Source organism: Piliocolobus tephrosceles, chromosome 6 (genome assembly GCF_002776525.5).
Source record: "Piliocolobus tephrosceles isolate RC106 chromosome 6, ASM277652v3, whole genome shotgun sequence".
Taxonomy (NCBI): domain Eukaryota; kingdom Metazoa; phylum Chordata; class Mammalia; order Primates; family Cercopithecidae; genus Piliocolobus; species Piliocolobus tephrosceles.
Genome location: NC_045439.1, coordinates 16,417,483 through 16,436,952, shown reverse-complemented (window position 1 = coordinate 16,436,952; position 19,470 = coordinate 16,417,483). Strand labels below are relative to the sequence as shown.

At 43.1% G+C, this 19,470-nt stretch overlaps 1 protein-coding gene across 9 annotated transcripts in view; it reads left to right on the top strand.

Moving 5' to 3' along the window:
• Positions 1-19,470, top strand: part of TDP1 (tyrosyl-DNA phosphodiesterase 1) — a 94,500-nt gene that overhangs the window by 65,452 nt on the left and 9,578 nt on the right. For 2 of the 9 annotated variants that reach the window (XM_023205430.3, XM_023205429.1), the window contains exon 15: positions 10,805-10,913. The exons of 5 other annotated variants lie outside the window; for them this stretch is intronic. In XM_023205430.3, coding sequence (XP_023061198.1) covers positions 10,805-10,913 — 109 coding nt within the window. Of the gene's footprint in view, positions 1-10,804; positions 11,311-19,470 lie in introns of those variants that run through there. 2 more of the 9 variants (XM_023205427.1, XM_023205428.2) reach the window with 1 other exon arrangement.

Here is a 19,470-nt window from a genome sequence, read left to right as displayed (position 1 = left end):
CCTTCCAGGTCCTCTAAACCCTTCTGAGCTATTCACTTTTTACCCCAGATATTCTTTCTCTGACTATCCATTAATGAAGGCTAATGGAGAAAAAGAAATAATCATTTGGAATGCCTAAACTGACTTTATAGGTGGGATCTTCTATATTTTGGAGTAAGAAAGAGCCCCATTATAGCACATTCTGGGTAAAATAGAGTTTGCATTATTTATAAAGACCGTCAGACAAGAATATAAAACAGATTCCACCCCTTCTAGACTATGCCAACAGATTCAAGAGCTAGGCCCTGATTAGGGTGACAATGATTAACAGTCTAAGATTGCAACAGATTTTCCAAGAGCTTTTTAGCACATCTCAAAAAACAGAGCCTGGAACAGTGCTTTCCAGCAGGCTTCCATTATGACCCTGGTGAGGCCCCACTCACTATACCTGTCTTCTCATCAGCCATTGTCCCTTTGGTTGGGCTGTCTCTGTCCTTCAGTGAATCACAAATGACTTGGGCAGAGTGCTCTAATCAGGCATTGTGGATGGTACACAGAATGGCTTTACCCTTCCCCTCCCAGGGAGCTCATAGGCTAGTGGGCCAGGGTGGTCATAGAGTCAGATGGCCACCTGATACACCTAAGCAATGAGACAGAGACATCCTTCCTGGGTGAGAGCTGGGGACTGAGACCTGAGGGAGGTGCCTACCTGAGTGAGCAGAGCCAGAGGACTTTGTTGTGTGTTACAGAGACCAACTTGTGCCCACAGAAGCCCACAGATGAAAGGAGTTTACTGAAAAGATGCTGGGGTGGATGTCACGGGATCAGAGGAGTTGCTGAGCAGCTGAGACTTGGAAGTGACAGGGCCAGGCCCTCTTAGGGGACTCAGCAGCAGCCCTTCTCCCTAGGTTACTGCAGCTAGCATGACTGTGCAGCCCGGTGCTGGCCATTCCACCTCCCAGTGACACCTCAGGCCTAGATCTGCCCTCCATGACTCAGGACTCTCCCAGCTCCGTCCCCAGAGAATGAGCCTGTTTCCAGAGAAGGGAGGATGGATGTCGGCGAGGAAGTCACCCTGAGGGGTAGATACTACCAGGGGGTTTCACCCATAAGTGAGTTGATGTGCGTCTTGTCAGTCTGTAAAAAGGGTTGTTGGGTGTTTTTGATACAAGAGACTTTAAGTGCCTGTATCACAACATCTATGTTGTCTACTGATATGTGAAGCTTCTGGAAAAAAGTAGACCTTTGCTCGGCCTTCACAAAATTAACATTGATGGTTTTGACCTTGAGGATGACCCAGAGATTTGTGCCCTGAGGTAGTCTGTCATTTCGCTGAGTTTATATGTGCACAGGAATGAGAAGCTTAGCTTGTGAAAGAGAGGCTGTCCAATGGAACAGCTCGACAGTTCCCTCCTCAAAACATACTCCAGGCTCCTACCTGAACGTTCCAGTAGCCTGGGCCTGCCCTCCTTCACACTCACTTCAGTCCCACACATACCCTGTGCCTGCTGTCTTCCAGGCCCCTGCAGAGAGAATAAAGGATGAGGTGGAGGCTTCGTTCTCGGGAAACGCATGGATAAGTTGAGGAAACAGACAACATGATTACAATATGTGACAAGAAGTAGGATGTGGGGCATTGAAAATACAGGGGCTCTGAGAAGAGGGACCATGTATTCTGTCTGGGGGGCTTAGGAAAGGCTTTGTTAAGGAGGTGGCATTCGATCTCACTCTTGAGAAAGGAGTATGAGCTTAACCTGCTGTCAGGGAAGAGGAGGCTTCCAGCCAGAGACAATAGTGCAGGCTGTGTTTGGGAAAGAGCCAGCAGTTCTGTGTGCTCGGAATGGGGATGGGGCGTGGGTGTGAGAGGCTGGAATTCCAATCTGAAGGAGAGATTGGAAGAACAGAACACACCACTGGCCTTGGTTCCACATGGATAGTAGAAAGGCATCATTTTTTTAAGCAGGGCTAGTGGTCTCAGGCTAGTTTTCAGAGCATTTGAATCTTATATAATTCTGAAATTAGGATTATGATTTATACTATTTAAAATGTACTCGAGGATATAGCACATTGCATGTATTATCGAAATCATCATCTTAGCCATGTAAGCCACACTATTGAACAAACCTGATTATTAATGAGTCACTATTACCATTCACCTCACTCCTGGCATGTCTTTTCTTTTTTTTTTTTTCTTTGAGACAGACTCTTGCCCAGTCGCCCAGGCTGGAGTACAGTGGTGCCGTCATAGCTCACTGCAGTCTCGACCTCCCAGGCTCAAGCAGTCCTCTCACTTCAGCCTCCTGAGTAGCTGGGACTACAACTGTGTGCCACTACACCCGGCTGACTTGTTAATTTTTCTCTTTTGCCATGTTGCTCAGACTGGTCTTGAACTGCTAGGCTCAAGTGATCCTTCTCAGCCTCCCAAAAGATCTTGTCATTTCTCACTCCTTAATGCTGCTTGATAATTTGTTCCCTCTGAACCACCCCTACAACATCACATGTTGGGCGAGTCAGCTGTTACTGCCATGGCCCCCACTTCACCTCCTTGGGCCACATCCATGCTGTGGGAATGGGCCTTGTAGACCACAGATCTGATTATGTTACCTGCTGGAGATCCTGTACGGCAGAATCCAGGCTCCTTAGTGGGGCTTCTTTTCCCCTTCATGCTCCGACTCCTAACGTCTCGTTCCTGGTACTTACTGTTTCTGCTGTGCAGAACTCATGGCTCTCACTACAAGCCAGATCCACCCTGCTAGCCAGCCATAATCTGTACTGAGAATGACACCTTTACACCCCACCTCTGCCTGCTGCACCTGTATTCACTCCAGGCACCCCTCCTCTGCATCCACAACTTTCTAGAACCTGGGGCTCAGCACATATCCCACTTTGCACTGTGACCACCGACTCGTGTCTTCTGGACCAGAGTGAGCTGAATGGGTCACGTGGGAGGCTTTTCCTAAGTGTCTGTTAGTTGAAGTTGTTTCCTTTAAGTTGACCCATACCGAACAATGTGAGAAGTGTGTGAAACAGTATGGAGACTGTGATTTTGGTCCAGTGGGTATTGTGTGCAGTCGGTGCTTAAATCTGTTCACAAATTGTGTTGTAAAGCAATTTGCAATATGGAATAACTCATCTGTAGCTGTCTTGAAATTAAAATACACATACACTTAGGAGTCCACTGCAGTACTTACAAATGCCAATCCCTATAAATTAACTTAATAAATATCTTAAAGATTTCTGTATCTTCTGAGCAAACTATCGCAAGGACAGAAAACCAAACACCGCATGTTCTCACTCACAGGTCGGAATTGAACAATGAGAACACTTGGACACAGGGTGGGGAACATCACACAACGGGGCCTGTCGTGGGGTGGGGGGAAGGGGAGGGATAGCATTAGGAGATATACCTAATGTAAATGACGAGTTAATGGGTGCAGCACACCAACATGGCACATGTATACATATGTAACAAACCTGCACGTTGTGCACATGTACCCTAGAACTTAAAGTATAATAATAATAAAAAATGATAAAAATAAAAAAAAGATTTCTGTATCATAATCCTAAAATGTTTACTGACAAGAGTGCAGTTTATCATAAAATGAGGCCAGGTGTTAATATCTTTTTTTGGGTTTCCCTGTTCAGTACCAGCAAGACATGCCTTTTAGTGTTTTTGGCTTCATGTTTGCCAAATAGACTTACTTAATACAGAATTTTTTAGACATCCTTCAGACTGGACATCATCCAGAATTTACTTCCTTGAGATCAGCCCTCCTTCATATCTCTTGGTAGAACTCTGTGTCCGCATCACCCACATGTCTGAGTTATCAGCAGCCAGAGTTGCCACTTTTGTCCTTCACCAGTAGGCCGTGTCACTTGCTCTGTTCTGGGAGGCTCATTTGGAGCCATTGTTGCCGATAGTCAAGCTTAGTGCCCAGAATGGCACAGTGTCACACACTGGAGAGGCCTCACCTAGAAAAGGAATCCTGCAGTTCTCTACTTCCCCACAGCCATGATTAGGGCCTGTCACTCTGGAACCAAGTTGCTATGTGATGTGACACTACTGTGAACTAAAAATACAGTAGGTGGAGAACCAGCATTTCCCATTCATGATAAAGATGCCATTTGAACCCTGGGATTGATCTGTAGGCTGTAAGTCCCTGGTACCACGTGTTCCTGTTTTTTTCTTGTTCTTTTAAGTGAATAAATCTGGAAATACATCCTTTTGAGAACAACCTTACTTGTACAGTATGTTGTCAATAGCTTCCCTTTGACTAAGAACACTTTCAAGAGCTTTGGAGAGTCACGTCAAGGTACATTTGACTTTGTATGTCCAACACTTAGTGATGCTTGGTATATAGTAGTCGCTTAACAAAACTTTGTTAATTTAAATCAAAGACTTTATTCTTTTCAGGTCTAAAATCAATTTATCAATTATGTAATGTTTTCTGGGTTGTCCCTTTAAGTGTATTTAACTTTTAAATTAGACTACGGTTCAGAAAGTCTCAATATAGGAAAGCTGTGATTATTTCAAAGATCAGTAGCTGTATTCCAAACCCGAAGGCCTCTGAGCATGTATCAGGGAGGTACAAGTACTTCTCTCTTTGGACCTCATTCCTTTGGTGTTTATTGAACACATACTCTGTCAGGCACTGAGTAGGCCCTGGACTTGAGCCTGTCTAGTGCACTGTGGCTAGAATTCCTCCTGCCTCTGGGAGTAATATTGCACATAGGCATCTGAGAAGCCTGGATCAGGGTCCAATACTGCTTCCTTCCGGATGAAGGTAGCCCAGGTGTCCCTGTGCTGATCTCAGCCTCTTCTGAGCCCCAGCGTCACTTGGTCCTGTGCTAGTGGGTTCCAAAAAGTCAAGTCTCTACTTTCTCTTTTCTCTGTTCTATTTAAACTTCTTCATTGTAAACACGGTGTGTACCACAAGTACATGCACTCTTATGTTGTGGCTCTGGCTGGAAGAATTAATACAGTTTACAAGAGCCACCACTTTCACCCTCTCTTTGTCTTCCCTCCAACACCAGCCCTGCCTACCTGCCTTGGGCCCAGCCCATCTGTTGTGGGCCCCCAGAGTTTCCCAGGAGGCCACAGAGGGGCAGCAATTTGACATGGCGTATCTTAGTACCCGCTGATATTCTCGCATCCAGCAAATAAAGCCACAGCTCTTGCGTTCTACTCCTTCCTCTCACCTGTCCACATCCTATACCATCTCCCCCGGCAAGAACTTCTCTGCCTGTTCCTACTGGTCGTCACCTTCTCTCTCCCCTGGATGGACTGACCGTTCCCTCCCTGTTTTCCCCATTTCAGGCTACTGCTGGATTTCTACCCACATGTCAGTGTCTGTGTTCCTCTGCCCCTAAATCCTCAGCAGCAATCTTTGGCCCACGAGATGATGTCCGGACTCCTTTGTGTGACATCAAGGTCCACTGTGAGCTGGAACAGCATGTCCCCCAGGCTCCAGCCGCCCACAAGTATTTGTTAGCACATTAATGCACATAGGCTGTAGCAGCAATGGCCCCTTTTTACTAGTAGTGTGATCCTGGGCTCTACTGCTGTTTGCCTCAGAAACTCTGAAGTAACTTGGTAAGAGAATATGGGAGAACACATTGAACAGATCCCTTAGGGACCTCAGATCTCTAGGAGCCAAAATGAGAGAAAGAGAATGAACTTTGAAGTGAGACAGAGAGGAGCTGGGATCCTGCTTACAAGCTGTGTTAGACTTGGCCCCCTTACTCTACTTCTGTAGGCCCCTTTTTCTTGTTGTACAATGGAAACAATGTAACTCATAGGCTCTCATGTGAGATCAAGAGTTATAACCTACTAAGTGTTTACAGCAGTGCCTGGTACTTACCAAGTGCTCAGTAAAGGTTGCAGTTGATATTAGCGGTAGCAGCAATCACATATAAGCCACACAGTTCAACAGAAGATTGAAAGCAGGGGCTGATACTCCGTGGGTTTTCAGTCAAGTCAGAATCTTGATGTCACTTCTGTGATGATGTTGCACTCTTTTCTTTCCTTCTGAACTGCATTCCCCCAGCCCCATGCAAACAGCCCCTTTGCTTATCAAAAACCCATCCTTCAAAATCCTGTTAGGTTTACACTTCTCCGCAAAGCTTTTCCTAAGCCCCTAGCTGGGAGCACTTTCAGTCGTGATCATGCCTTGCAAGAAAGATGCTACCACCTTCCTGTAATTTATTTCCTTGCCAATTAGTTGATCTTTGACTGTGTGCCTCTTCTGGGAAGTTTAGCTGCTGTCACTGTTTTATCCAGGAAAGCCCGATGCCTTGTGTAGGGTTTTACCCCTTGAGGTTGCTACTCGGATAGATGCAGATAAAAACATAAATTGCATCTCTAACTGAAACTGAAGCATGCCTCCTGTTCCCCATGATTGAGCTAAGCTGCTAAACATAAATCATCACGGCGATAATCAGCTCTTTCACTCCCAAAGCTGAAGAAAGGAAAAGCCAGCAATTTCTTATGTGTGATATATGTCCACCCTCTCACCTGGTGTTTTATAAACTTATTGTCTTAACTGTCTTCTAAGTGTCTATGCCTGGGAGGGTGCCTTCCTCTGTTTCGCAAAATGCCAGGTGATACCACTGTGATATAGAAATAACGATCATTAGAAGACAGCCTCAAATTATTTGACATTCAGATTGAAGGGGAAAAGTAGTACTTTTTTTTTAATAACCTAGAATTTGGATCATAAATGGCATTCAAAATAAAAGCATATTGGTTTCTGTCAGAAAGGGATAGTTCAAACCTTCTCACATCTGAAGTCAAATATCACAAAATGGAATCACGGGTTGAGCACACAGCCTCAGATCTGGGCCCAGGCTGTAAAGAGCCACAACCTGTGGCCATGATACATTTGAAAATATCAGTACTAATAGGAGCTAAATAAGAGAGAAGTCATATTTTACCTGAAACCCCAAAAAAAGTATTTAATAATCATTAACTTGGTATCACTTCCCAACCACTGGCCTCTTTATTTTTTAAAATGTCCAAATACCAGGGTTTCTAGAATTCGGCTCATCTTGACCCTGCCTGCCTTAAATTTTCAAGGAATTCTTCCTTTGTCACAGTTCCTGGTGGTGAATGTGAGACCATTTGTTTGCTTGGTGGAAGGAATGTAAGACCAAGAATCAGAAAGACACGGTATGATTTCCAGCCCTGCCAACTTTTTTTTTTTTTTTTTTTTTTGGGACAGAGTCTTGCTTTGTCACCCAGGCTAGAGTGCAGTGGTGCCATCCCCGCTCACTGCAACCTCCGCCTTCCAGGTTCAAGCGATTCTCCTGCCTCCGCCTCCCAAGTAGGTGGGATTACAGATGTGCACCACCACACCTGGCTAATTTTTTGTATTTTTAGTAGAGACAGGGTTTCTCCATGTTGGCCAGGCTGGTGTCAAACTCCTGACCTCAGGTGATCTGCCCACCTCGGCCTCAGAAAGTGCTGGGATTACAGGCATGAGCCACCGTGCCTAGGTTTTTTTTTTTGTGGGGGGGGGGGGGTTGGGGGGAGGGCAGAGTTTTGTCACTGTCACCCAGGCTGGAGTACAGTGGCGTGATCTCAGCTCACTGCAACCTCCGCCTCCTGGGTTCCAGCAATTCTCCTGTCTCAGCCTCCCAAGTAGCTGGGATTACAGGCATAGTCCTCCATGCCTGGCTAATTTTTGTATTTTTAGTAGAGACAGGGTTTCACCATGTTGGCCAGGCTGGTCTCGAACTCCTGACCTCAGGTGATCCACCCGCCTCGGCCTCCCAAAGTGCTGGGATTACAGGTGTGAGCCATTGTGCCCAGCCTTGCCACTTTTAATAGCTGTGTGGCCTTGGGCAACTATTTAACCTCCAAATATGTTTCCTCCTCTATAAAACAGGAGTGATTACATCACAGAGAATTGCTCTGAAAATACTTACAATTATACTCATTTGTTTCCTGGAATATGTACCATGGGCCAGTCATTGTTAAATAACTTATATATCTTCACAGTAGCCCTATGAGTTAGGTGCTCATATCATCTTCATTTCGTAAATGAGGAAACCAAGGCACAGAAAGGCTAAGTAACTTGCTTAGAGCCACACAGCAAGTAAGCAGTCTGCAAAAGCAAGAGATAATTAAGGGCTTCCTCAGATCCAGAGTGTTTCAAAGGTGACATGTAAGCAGGGACACCTGGGGGCAGGTGCTGCTGAGCTGGCCTGCCCTCCCTCCATGTCTTCCCTGTCCCCCTCCTCTGTGTCAGGGCCCTTGCCCTCCTGGGACGTGCCTGCTTTGTGCTTTGCCGACCCTGCCTTTGATTATCCTGTTCTCACGCTTGGTATTCTTCCCATCATCTCTCTGTTTATTAAAATTACACCAGTTTTTCAAGCCCTAACTAAAATATCCTCTACAAAGCCTTTCCTTATCCTTCTTGGATAAGGAAGATGACTGGAAGAAGGGCATTTCTTCCTATTTTGTGTAGAGTTTGTGCCTGGCCATCTGCCACCTCCTGCCTTTCACTGTATTACTGGTCACCATCTTCATCAGTGCTGTAACCCATATCTTTCTGTAGGTCTTAACATACACAAAACGCTTTCACACAGGTTGTGCCATTTGCTGTTGTGCAGAAGCTTATAAAATAAGCAGGAAAGGAACTTTAGTCCCATTTCTACAGATCAGTATTTCTTGAACACCTACTATGCACCAGGACTTTGTGCTAGGTGCTAAAGTTAGAAATGGTAATGTCTCCAGAAGCTTGATTACCCCACTTTTACTTTTTTTTTTTTTTTTTTTTAATCTGAGGTGGAGTTTCACTTTGTCACCCATCCTGGAGTGCAGTGGCGTGATTTTGGCTCACTGCAGCCTCTGCCTTCTGGGTTCAAGCTATTCTCCTGCCTCAGCCTCCCAAATAACTGAGATTATAGGCACACACCACCACTCCCAGTTAATTTTATTTTATTTTTATTAGAGATGGGGTTTCACCATGTTGTCCAGGCTGGTCTTGAAATCCTGACCTCAAGTGATCTGCCTGCCTCGACCTCCCAAAGTGCTGGGATTACAGGCATGAGCCACCACATCCAGCCTATCCCACTTTTACAAACACAGAAATTGAAACGTAGGCCAGGTGCAGTGGCTCACACCTGTAATCCCAGCACTTTAAGAGCCTGAGGTGGGTAGATCACTTGAGGCCAGGAGTTCAGGACCAGCCTGAACAACATGATGAAACCCCGTATCCACTAAAAATACAAAAATCCACCAGGCATGGTGGCACACGCCTGTAATCCCAGTTACTCAGGAGGCTGAGGCGTGAGAACTGCTTGAACCTGGGCGACAGAGGCTGCAGTGAGCCGAGATCCCACCACTGCACTCCAGCCTGCGTGACAAAGTGAGACTCTGTCTCCAAAAAAAAAAAGAAACCTAATAAAAGTGGCTAGCTGTCCCACTGAACATCTGTTTTAGTCCCTGGGACTTGCCAGGCTCTTTGCCACCTCTAGGCCTTTGCAGATGCTATTCCCTCCACCTGCACCATAATTCTTTCCACTCCGACCTGACCAAGCTCTACTCATCTTTCAGAGTTTAATAAAGGTGTTGCTTTTTTCAGAGAGTCTTCCCCTGATCACCCCCTGCTGCCGAGTCTAAAATAGGCCTGCTAGTCTCTTATGGCACTTCTTTGCTTTTCTTAGCAGCACTTAACACAAATAGTAATTTTTATTTTACTTTTATAGATGTATTTGATGTCCCTCCATCAGACTGTATACTCCATGAGGACAAGGATGTTGATGTTTATGTTAACTCTTACACACTCAGTGCCTGGCACCATGCCTGGCCCAGAAGAGGGACTTGAGAAATAAAGTGTCAAATGAACGAATGTGCAGACATCAGCCATTTACTCAGCTTAGTAAATGCCAGAGGAAAGGCTAGAACCCAGATTTTCTGAAGCCCAGTCAACACGGACCTCCCGTGTTCTCTGACCCCGCCCATGACCAGCCTCCGCTTGCTAAGTTGCACAGTTACAGGGACTAAGAACCTCAGTCTTTGTTCTTTTTATGGGTTCCTAAGACATCAACACTGTTGGGTATGTGCGTATTGAGGATTTGAAGGGTGGATATGTGTGTGGATGGGTGGACAGAAGGAATGAGAGACAGACAGACAAGCAGAATGCCAGGATAACCCACAAAGGGGCAGGAGATGGTCAATGTGTAGAAGCACAAGGGGGCACATCGGTCATGTGGTAAGCACCTGCACTGCGGCAGGCCCTGTGTTGGAAGGAAGTGGCAGTGTGAACATCAGCCTAGATATAGAACCTCCACTTCCACCCTGATTAAGATCTAAAATTAATACCCTATTCTAGAGTTCTTGGAATAAACCTTCCATTTTGATAGGTCTTAAAGAATTTTCATTTTTATACTTCTGTCACATTATATTGGAACACTTTCATTATACATGAAAGCAGCTTTTATTTCTTCTTACTCCAGGCAGCCTGTTACTATAGCAATGTTGAAAGTATTTTGAGGTATTTTTATACAGTGAGTTCTACAAACTCTCTGCAAACTGTACATAATGTTTGGTTGAAATGGGCTAGCATATCCAAAATTGTCTCTCTTTTTTCTTTGCATCCTTTGTTAAACTTTTGCAAACTTTGCTATAACTTAATTCCTGAAAATTAAAGCTCTTATGTTTAGAAAAAAAAATTTGAGGCTTGCCTATGAACATGGAAAATAGCTCCGAAATAATTTGAACTTTATTTAGGTACCATAAAGATATTATTGCCTCTTGGGCCTTCTGGGTTTTTTAACCCGGAAAATGAGGTGCAATCATAGATTTCCTGTGTGTCTGCAGGGTCTAGACAATTTCAAAGTGAAACAGAAGTTCTTCGCTGGCAGCCAGGAGCCAATGGCCACCTTTCCTGTGCCATATGATTTGCCTCCAGAACTGTATGGAAGTAAAGGTGAGACACAGATAAAGGAAAACCATGGGTGGATATGCATAAGAAAAACAAACAGAGCCCAGGAGAAGCCTTTGGTCTCGGTGGGATCCTGGCTCATGGAACCCTCTGGAAGCTCAGGTTTGCAGAGAGACCTGTGCCAACCTGTCTGGGGCCGTGTAGCCACTAGTTAGTCTTAGAATCCCTTTGTACTCCTATAATTACTATACAGATCCTTCCTGACTACAGTGGGGCTACATGCTGATAAACCCCTCATAAATTGAAAATATCATAAGTCAAAAATGCATTTAATGCACCAAACCTACTGAGCATCATAGCTTAGTCTAGCCTACCTTAAACATGCCCAGACCACTTAAATTAGTCTACACTTGGGCAAAATAATACAAAGACTGTTTTATAATAAATTGTTGACTATCTCATGGAATTTATTGAAGACTGTACTAAAGTACTGTTTCTACTGAATGCATATCACTTTCACACCATCATAAAGGTCAAAAGGTCATTAAGCCTAACTATTAGAAATTAAAACCAAGAAATGTAACAATAATAAACCTATTGTAACATACATTTATGCCAGGCCCGGTGGCCCACACCTGTAATCCTAGCACCTTTGGAGGCTGAGGCAGGAATATTACTTGAGGCCAGGAGCTCGAGGCCACCTTGCCCAACATAGTGAGACCCAGTATGTTAAAAAAAAAAAAATTGTTTTAAATAGCCAGATGTGGTGGATCATGCCTGTAGTCCCAGCTACGTGGATGGCTAAGGTTGAAGAATCGCTTGAGCCCAGGAGTTTGAGGCAGCAGTGAGCTATGATTGAGCCACTGCACTCCAGCCTAAGTGACAAGGCAAGACCTCAACTCTAAGGAAAAAAAAAAAAGTTCTTATGACAATTTCCAAAAAGAAGAAAATAGCAAGGAAAGTGGTATTTTATGTTTTTGCAAGGCTCTTTATGTGCATCTTAAAAGGTGACACCTGAATTCTCATTGCTGTGCTCTCTTTGAGGCTGTTGTGATATCACATCATATAACCTCTGTATACCTGTGTAAAAATGAAAGTGAAAACAACAAATGATGGCTTAATACTACAATGAAAATAATGTTGACTTCACAGACCCTCCCAACCAGCACATTCACAAACCCGCAAAAGGGAGGTCCCCAGGGGCCACACTTTGAAAACTGCATGCATTGAATCTTAAGGGCAGTCACCAAGTATCTTTCACAGTAGAAACACAATAGAAATAGCTGCAGAAGGTTCAGATGTCCTCAGAGGAAGGCTGGCTGGCATCGGTGTACCCACCTGTGTCCGGCCTGCATGTATCCCAGCCTCACAGGCTGCTCTGCTGCTTTTATCAGCCCTGAGAATATCTGTCCTTAAGGTGGGTCCACACTTAGCAAACTCAGACAGGATGAGATATATAATCAAGACACACTTAATTTAAAATGCAAATTACATCACCAAATCAGCATATTCTCCACTGGAAAGGAGAGGCCTACATGAGTAACCAAATTATAATCTGCAGGTTTCTGAGCCAGTGTTAAATCTGAACAGAGAAGAGATTTTTTTTCAATTGGCAAATTTTAATGACATCACTCATTGATACCCCAAAATCTACAGTTCTTACCAAGCTCGGCCTTGCCCAGTAGGTTCCTCTGTTCCCTCGACAATGTTTCATGGGATCTCACAACTTCCCCACCTACTAACCATTCTCAGCTTTCATGGGGAACCAAGCCTCCTCTGTCTGATGGGCCCTTTCTTAGATTGTGTTGACACATTTAACAAAGTTAATCCTATCTCATGCTGTCCAGTGTGCCGTCCTGCCTCTTGCTGGTAACTTTGTATTTCTTTAATCAATAGTTTGATACTAAGTTTCAGGAGGCATTCTTTTTCTTCTTTCTAAAGTGTGGAAATTCCCTATAGCCTTTCTGTTGAGTCCTCCAAATTTGTTGTGTATTCATGCATATTTCGTTTTCCGTAGCAAGACTATCAGGATTCTTATCAGAATTTAAAGCAGTCTGTCAGCACCTTACCTGCCACCAAAAAAAAAAAAAAAAAAAAAATCAAGAAAAGCCTGCTTTAAAATCCAGCCATGTTTATGTGCCAACTGCACAACTTGCTAAATAGACTTGGACATTTAGTTACTTTCTCTAGGTTTTAGTGTCTCTGTCTACACAATGAGGAACTATGAGTACCTACCTTATAGGGTTATTGAAAAGATTACCTGAGATTATCTATAAAGTACTTATCTCAGAGCTAGCAGTCAATAAACATTAGCTGCTTTTATTGTAATTGTTATTAAAATGCAAAGTTCAGTTCCTGGCAACAGTAGATGTTGAATTAGTGCGAATTCTCTCCCCTTTTCCGTGGTGAGCTGGTGATTTTTATATATTTAAAGCTCGTGCAAGTCTGTCCCTAAACCTGTCTACCTCTTCTTCCCTCTTTTGGCTTTGTGCTACTTTTGTCTTTTTCTCCCCTTATCTGTTCTTCAGGTTCTTTTTCTTCCTTTTTTTTTTTTTAAACCCAAGTTCTCCTCCTCCCTGTTGGAAGTGGGGACTGACTGATTAGGCTTTATCTGCTGGGGTCTGGCCTTGGGCCCTGCACTTCCCACCTCCAACCCTGCACCCTGACTGGATTCCACCGCCTTCATTTCTTTAGTCCTAATCTTCAAAGGACTAAGAAGGCAAAAATGGAAGCGCTAGAAGAGCCTTAAAAATGTTCCAAGGTCCCTTTCCTTCCAGTAAAGTAAGCATTCCCAGGAACTTAGAAGTTTACAACTAGGTATAGTGTCTTAGACCATGGAATGATAAATCTTTTATTTGGCCAGCAAGCAGAATGCTTTCCAGTGTTTAAATGAGTTTTGTTTGTTTGTTTCTTCAGCATTTCTTTTGAAAGGTACATACAATCTCAGGGTATGCTTAAGCTAAAATAATAATTTTTTTAAAAGAATAAAGATACATACGAGAGAGACTGGAGCATTTTATTTAATATTGGTACTGTTTTGTCTTCTACACTGCCTCAGTTGCATGTAGGACAATATTAGTAATTCAGTATCACCAGTTCATATATAGCCAACATTCCTGGGGAGCCGTATGGACTATAGAAAGGCTTTTACCAAGATTGAAAAAGTGAGTGGTTAAGAATATTTGAAAAGCACTTCATTTTAAAAAGTGATCTTCAAGCCATTGTAACACCTCCAAGATCTTGTCAGTGGTTTTTTTTTAAAGACAGAAGACTGTACAAAAAGCTTAGCAAAGGAATATACTGCTGTGAATGAGGTAAAGCGCAATGCAAGAGGCTACCAGGTATCTTGAAACCAAGAAAATGATCAAAGGAAAGCAAAAACTTAAGACTCAGCTACCAGTATACCTTGCTTGGTGCAGTAGTTGCTGTTCATTCATTCTCTCCACAGATCTCTGTTGAGAGCCTATTGTGTGCAGACACCATCTAGGTACTTGGAATATGTTGGCAAACAAGACAGGCACAAATCCTTACTCTCATCAAACTTACATTCCTCTTCTCCTGAAAAATCATACTTAACCAAACCCATTTTACTAATAGCAGTCATTTTAAAAGAAGCCCTTTTTTTTTTTGTTTTTTTAAGATAGTGTCTCGCTCTGTCACCTAGGCTGGAGTGCAGTGGCATGGTCTCAGCTCACTACAGCCTCACACTGCTGGGCTCGAGTGATACTCCCACTTCAGCCTCCTGAGTAGCTGGCATTACAGTACGCGCCATCATGCCCAGCTAATTTTTAAAAAATGTTTTGTAGAGATGGGGTCTCACTATGTTGCCCAGGCTGGTCTTGAACTCCTAGGCTCAAGTAGTCCTCCTGCCTCAGCCTCCCAGAGTGTTAAGATTACAAGTGAGAGCCACCACACCTGGCCCAAAGAAGGCTTTTATAAAGCAAAATCACCACCTTTTGAAATCTAACACAAATTATTTCCATATGTCCCACTTGCTGTGTGACCTTGATTTTGAAGAGGAAGCAAAATAGATCAGTGTGTAATCTTAACCTTTCTCCCAAGGGTATCTGCTTTGCACTCCCTTCTTAGCTTATATTCACTTTGTTATCTTATATGCTATTGAGACAGTAAAGGGTGAGAAAGTAATGAGCTAAGGGTGAAATAAAGCCTATCTTATTTGGACTTAATAAATTGTATGACTCCTTTATGAAGTAATTGAACATGCAAAGCTTCAGAGGTATTAGTTATAGTCTATTAAGGAAGTTTTGTTTTCATTATTTTTAAAAAATACACATATGAGTTCTTATATAGTATTTTTTCTTTCAAATTTTTGGCATAATTCTAAATTTACAGAACAGTTACAAGAAGAGTACAAAGAATTCCCATATACTCTTTACCCAAGTTCCCTGAATGTCAATATTTTATCACATTTACATCCTCTCTCATATTAACTTTTCTGATCTATTTGAGAGTAGCAAATGTGCTGCCATTTTATCCCTAAGTACTTTCATTGTATATTTCCTAAAAGAAAGGCATTATCTTACATAACTACAGGACAGTGATCAATATCAGCAGTTAACATTGATTCAAAACTATTCACATTTTGTCAGTTTCCTCAATAATATCCTTTATAGCAAAAGAGAAAGTTATTGAGTTATTGAGTTACGTCTCTTTAGTCTCCATTAATTTGGAACAGTTCCACAATTTTTTGTTTCCTGACATCAACACATTGCATAGCGTGGACCAGTTATTTTATAAACTCTGAGGAACATTCTACTTTGGGTTTTCCACTCACCGTTTCTTTATAATTAGACCTAGGTTATGCACTTTTACCAAGAATACCAAAGAAGTAATATGTTCTTCCTGGTGCATCGTATCAGGAGACACATCCTATTGATCTGTCTAATTAATGGTGATGTTAACTTTGATTGATTGGTTAAATTGGTGTTTACCAGGGTGTACATAATTGTTAACAAGTATAATTTCAAAACTTTAAAAATTTAAGTGACTGAAACTAAATTAATAAACTGTAAATGTAGTTGCTTAATAGAAGAGGTCCTTAAAAGCTGTTTGGCACATGAGGTATGCATAATGTAGATTTAGCACATACATAATATACATAATCCTCCAAAAGGTTTTAAAACCATCGGTTCCTAAATGGTCTAACCATTCTCCCACTGCCTTATTAATTTTAAATAGTCCCCTACATTCACATAGTAGCAGAATAAACTTCAGTCTAAACCTGTTAGCATTATTGCTAGAGTCCAGAATCATAAAGTATTTTTCTAAGGGAAACAAAGTTGATTGGATTATCCTTTCCAAATAAAATGCACAAAAGGTATATTGCTTTAAATTGTTGGTATGGCCAGGTGTGGTGCTCACACCTGTAATCCCAGCACTTTGGGAGGCCGAGGCAGGCAGATCACTTGAGTTCGGGAATTCAAGACCAGCCTGGCCAACATGGTGAAACCCTGTCTCTACTAAAAATACAGAATTTTGCTGGGCGTGGTGGCACGTGCCTGTAATCCCAGCTACTTGGGTGGCTGAGACAGGAGAATCACTTGAACCTGGGAGGTGGAGGTTGCGGTGAGCTGAGATCCTGCCACTGCACTTCAGTCTGGGTGATAGAGTGAGACTCTGTCTCAAAAAAGAAAAAGAAAAAGAAAAAATTGTTGATGTGTTTCATTTTTAAGGACCTGTTTTTGAAAGGTCTTCAGAAATGAAGCTTTTTTTTTTTTTAAATTAAGTACCCCAAAACATTTTTTAGAATGATTTTGGCCATCTCCTTTAGTAAAATCTATTTTTGTATCATAGCGCAAACAGAAGGCTAAAAGTAAACTACGAGTTCAGCTTTTAAAATTACTTTGTAATCAGGAAGCTTAAGGAAATCTAGGATTGAAATTGATTCTTTTGAAATAAATAAGTACTGAGTTTCAGCAAGTTGAATTTATCCTCACACCAGTTAGATGGTTCTGTTCTGCTGTATATAGTCACAGATTGGTATGTGCAGTTCACAGAGAAAGGTGTTAATGGGTTTCAGATAACATTGATACCGCAATTACAAATAATTGCATTTCTACTAACTTGGTAAATCAGTGCAAAACACTTTAGAGCTTTCTTTGGCATTTCTAGCTGGCATGTCTCATACATTCCTTGATTTCAGTGTAGGCCAATGTAAAATGGCATTGGATCTTTCAGGATAATTGGTTCATCTCTTTGGCATTCCATCCCGCCCCCACACCCTACTTTACTTATTCCTGGTATAAGAATTAAAAGTGACTGCTCAGGCAAAGACAATGACAGTGGCTTCTGGAGGTCATACGTCAAGTTTCGCATAGAGATGACAGTGGAAAATGTATGTGTGAGTGTTCGGGCCTGGGGGTGAGAGCAGAGTCGTAAGTCTGGCCATTTCTTAGGGGGTTGGAGAAAAGACCTTATTACCTGGCTAAACAGAATTTTGTACTTCACTTGGATTTATCTGATTATTCAAAAAAAAAGAAACTGTTAAGACCTACATAGTACGTAGGGTGACAGTCCTTATCCTCTGTGAATTGAGGGAGGTGAGTAATCGCAATAGCAGCTAGCATTCATTCAGTACTTTTGTGTACCAGGAACTCATATGAGCACTTGGCATGAGTTAATTCATTGTATCCTCACAACTCCATGAGGCAAGTACGATGGTACAATCCCCAATTTCTAGATGAGGAATCTAGGGCACTCAGAGTAACTTGGTCAAGGCCCCACTGGCAGTCTGGTTCCAGTGCGCACACCCCCTTTCCTGTTACATGGTACTACCTCCCCGTGGAGGGCTAAGTTCTAGAGTTAACAAAGAGGCAGAAGAGGCACACAGTATGACCACAGGGAGAGATGGGACAGAGACTCTGTATATAAAGAGATCAAAACCGCATGGGCTGTCATTTTCATCCTTCCAACCATGGCCTTAATGTAGGCCTCCTCTTTCTCACCCAGCCTTGCTTGCTTGTTCACCTTCCCAGTTCTGGTCTCCTCCCACTGGAAGCCATCCTCTACAGTGCTACCATGCACATCTGGTCATGAGCCTCCCCCCTTTTAAATTCTTCCACTAAAGTCCAGAAAAAAGCCAGCTTCCCATCCCCTGTAGCCTTGAATCCCAAACTCTGACTGCATCAAGATCATCTTTGATAAAAATGCATATTGCCGGCCGGGCACGGTGGCTCAAGCCTGTAATCCCAGCACTTTGGGAGGCTGAGACGGGCGGATCACAAGGTCAGGAGATCGAGACCATCCTGGCTAACACGGTGAAACCCCGTCTCTACTAAAAAATACAAAAAATTAGCCGGGCGAGGTGGCGTGCACCTGTAGTCCTAGCTACTCGGAGGCTGAGGCAGGAGAATGGCATAAACCCGGGAGGCGGAGCTTGCAGTGAGCTGAGAACCGGCCACTGCACTCCAGCTCAGGTGACAGAGCGAGACTCCGTCTCAAAGAAAAAAAAAAAAATGCATATTGCCAGGCCACAACCCAGACCTACTGAAACAAGATCTCTGTGCATGTGTCCCGGGGAAATGTTCTCTAACAGGGTGCCCAGCGTTTCTCATGTCAGCCAGGTTAGGGGACTGCTACGCAGACATGGAAAAGGTCAGAACTCCACATATGTGGCATGCCTGCTTGTCTGTTTTCCCCACTGGACTAGAAGCCTTGTGAGGTTTCATGCGTGGCTTATTCCCCTCTATCCATAGCACCTAGCAAATCTCTGGCACCTAGCCAGCATGCAACAAATGTTTTGAATACGTGCATGAATTATTACAAGGCAAGTTGTCCTCTCGTGGGACAATTTAGGAGAATTGCTTAAAGCAGGTTTTCTTCTCAACCGGTGAGTATTAATGCTGATTTCCAGGAGTGATGAGTTAAAAGAACCACAACCACCTTCTTTTCTTCTCCTATGATTATTTTTCTAGCTTTGCCTCCAGGTAGTGATGGGCTTTTCAGCCAGCTATAGACATTCTCCTCATTTAAACAGCAGAGTTTAGTTTTTGTATTGGAAAGGCTTAAAACCCAAAAAGCAGAGCTACAGGGAATTTGCCAACAGAGTGGTTACCAGGTCCTTGCTTGGTCATTTATGACCTAATTTTGAGGGAGAGGGGTAAATGCAACAGTGATCTTTAAGTTACTGGCCGAGTGGTAAGTGCTTGCATCAAAAATCCTGCATTGCTGCAGAGTATGTCTAATAGCATTCATATCTCACATAGCAAGAATCAGGTGTCGTTGGCCTTGGGAATGAAGCAGAGCTGATGTTACCCAACAGAATAGCATACAGGAAAAGATGGGTAAATAACAGAAGTCCAAGCACGGATAGAGTTTCCAGTGGAAGAGAGCAAGGGCTTATTGAGGCCAATGAGTGCAGTGGGGAGTCAGAGCTGTCAGCCCTGCCAGGCCCTCAGCTTCTTAGGAAACAAACATGCAACACAGACCCAGGTGTATGGCTCTCTGACAAGCTTGTTTAGTTAACAAAGAAGTGTCTGATTTCATGCTTTCAAACCATCCCAAAGCCAGAGACAGACAGTGTTCTGATGATTTGCTGCCATCTTTGGTTTTTTTTTTTTTTTTTTTTTTTTTTTTTTTTTTT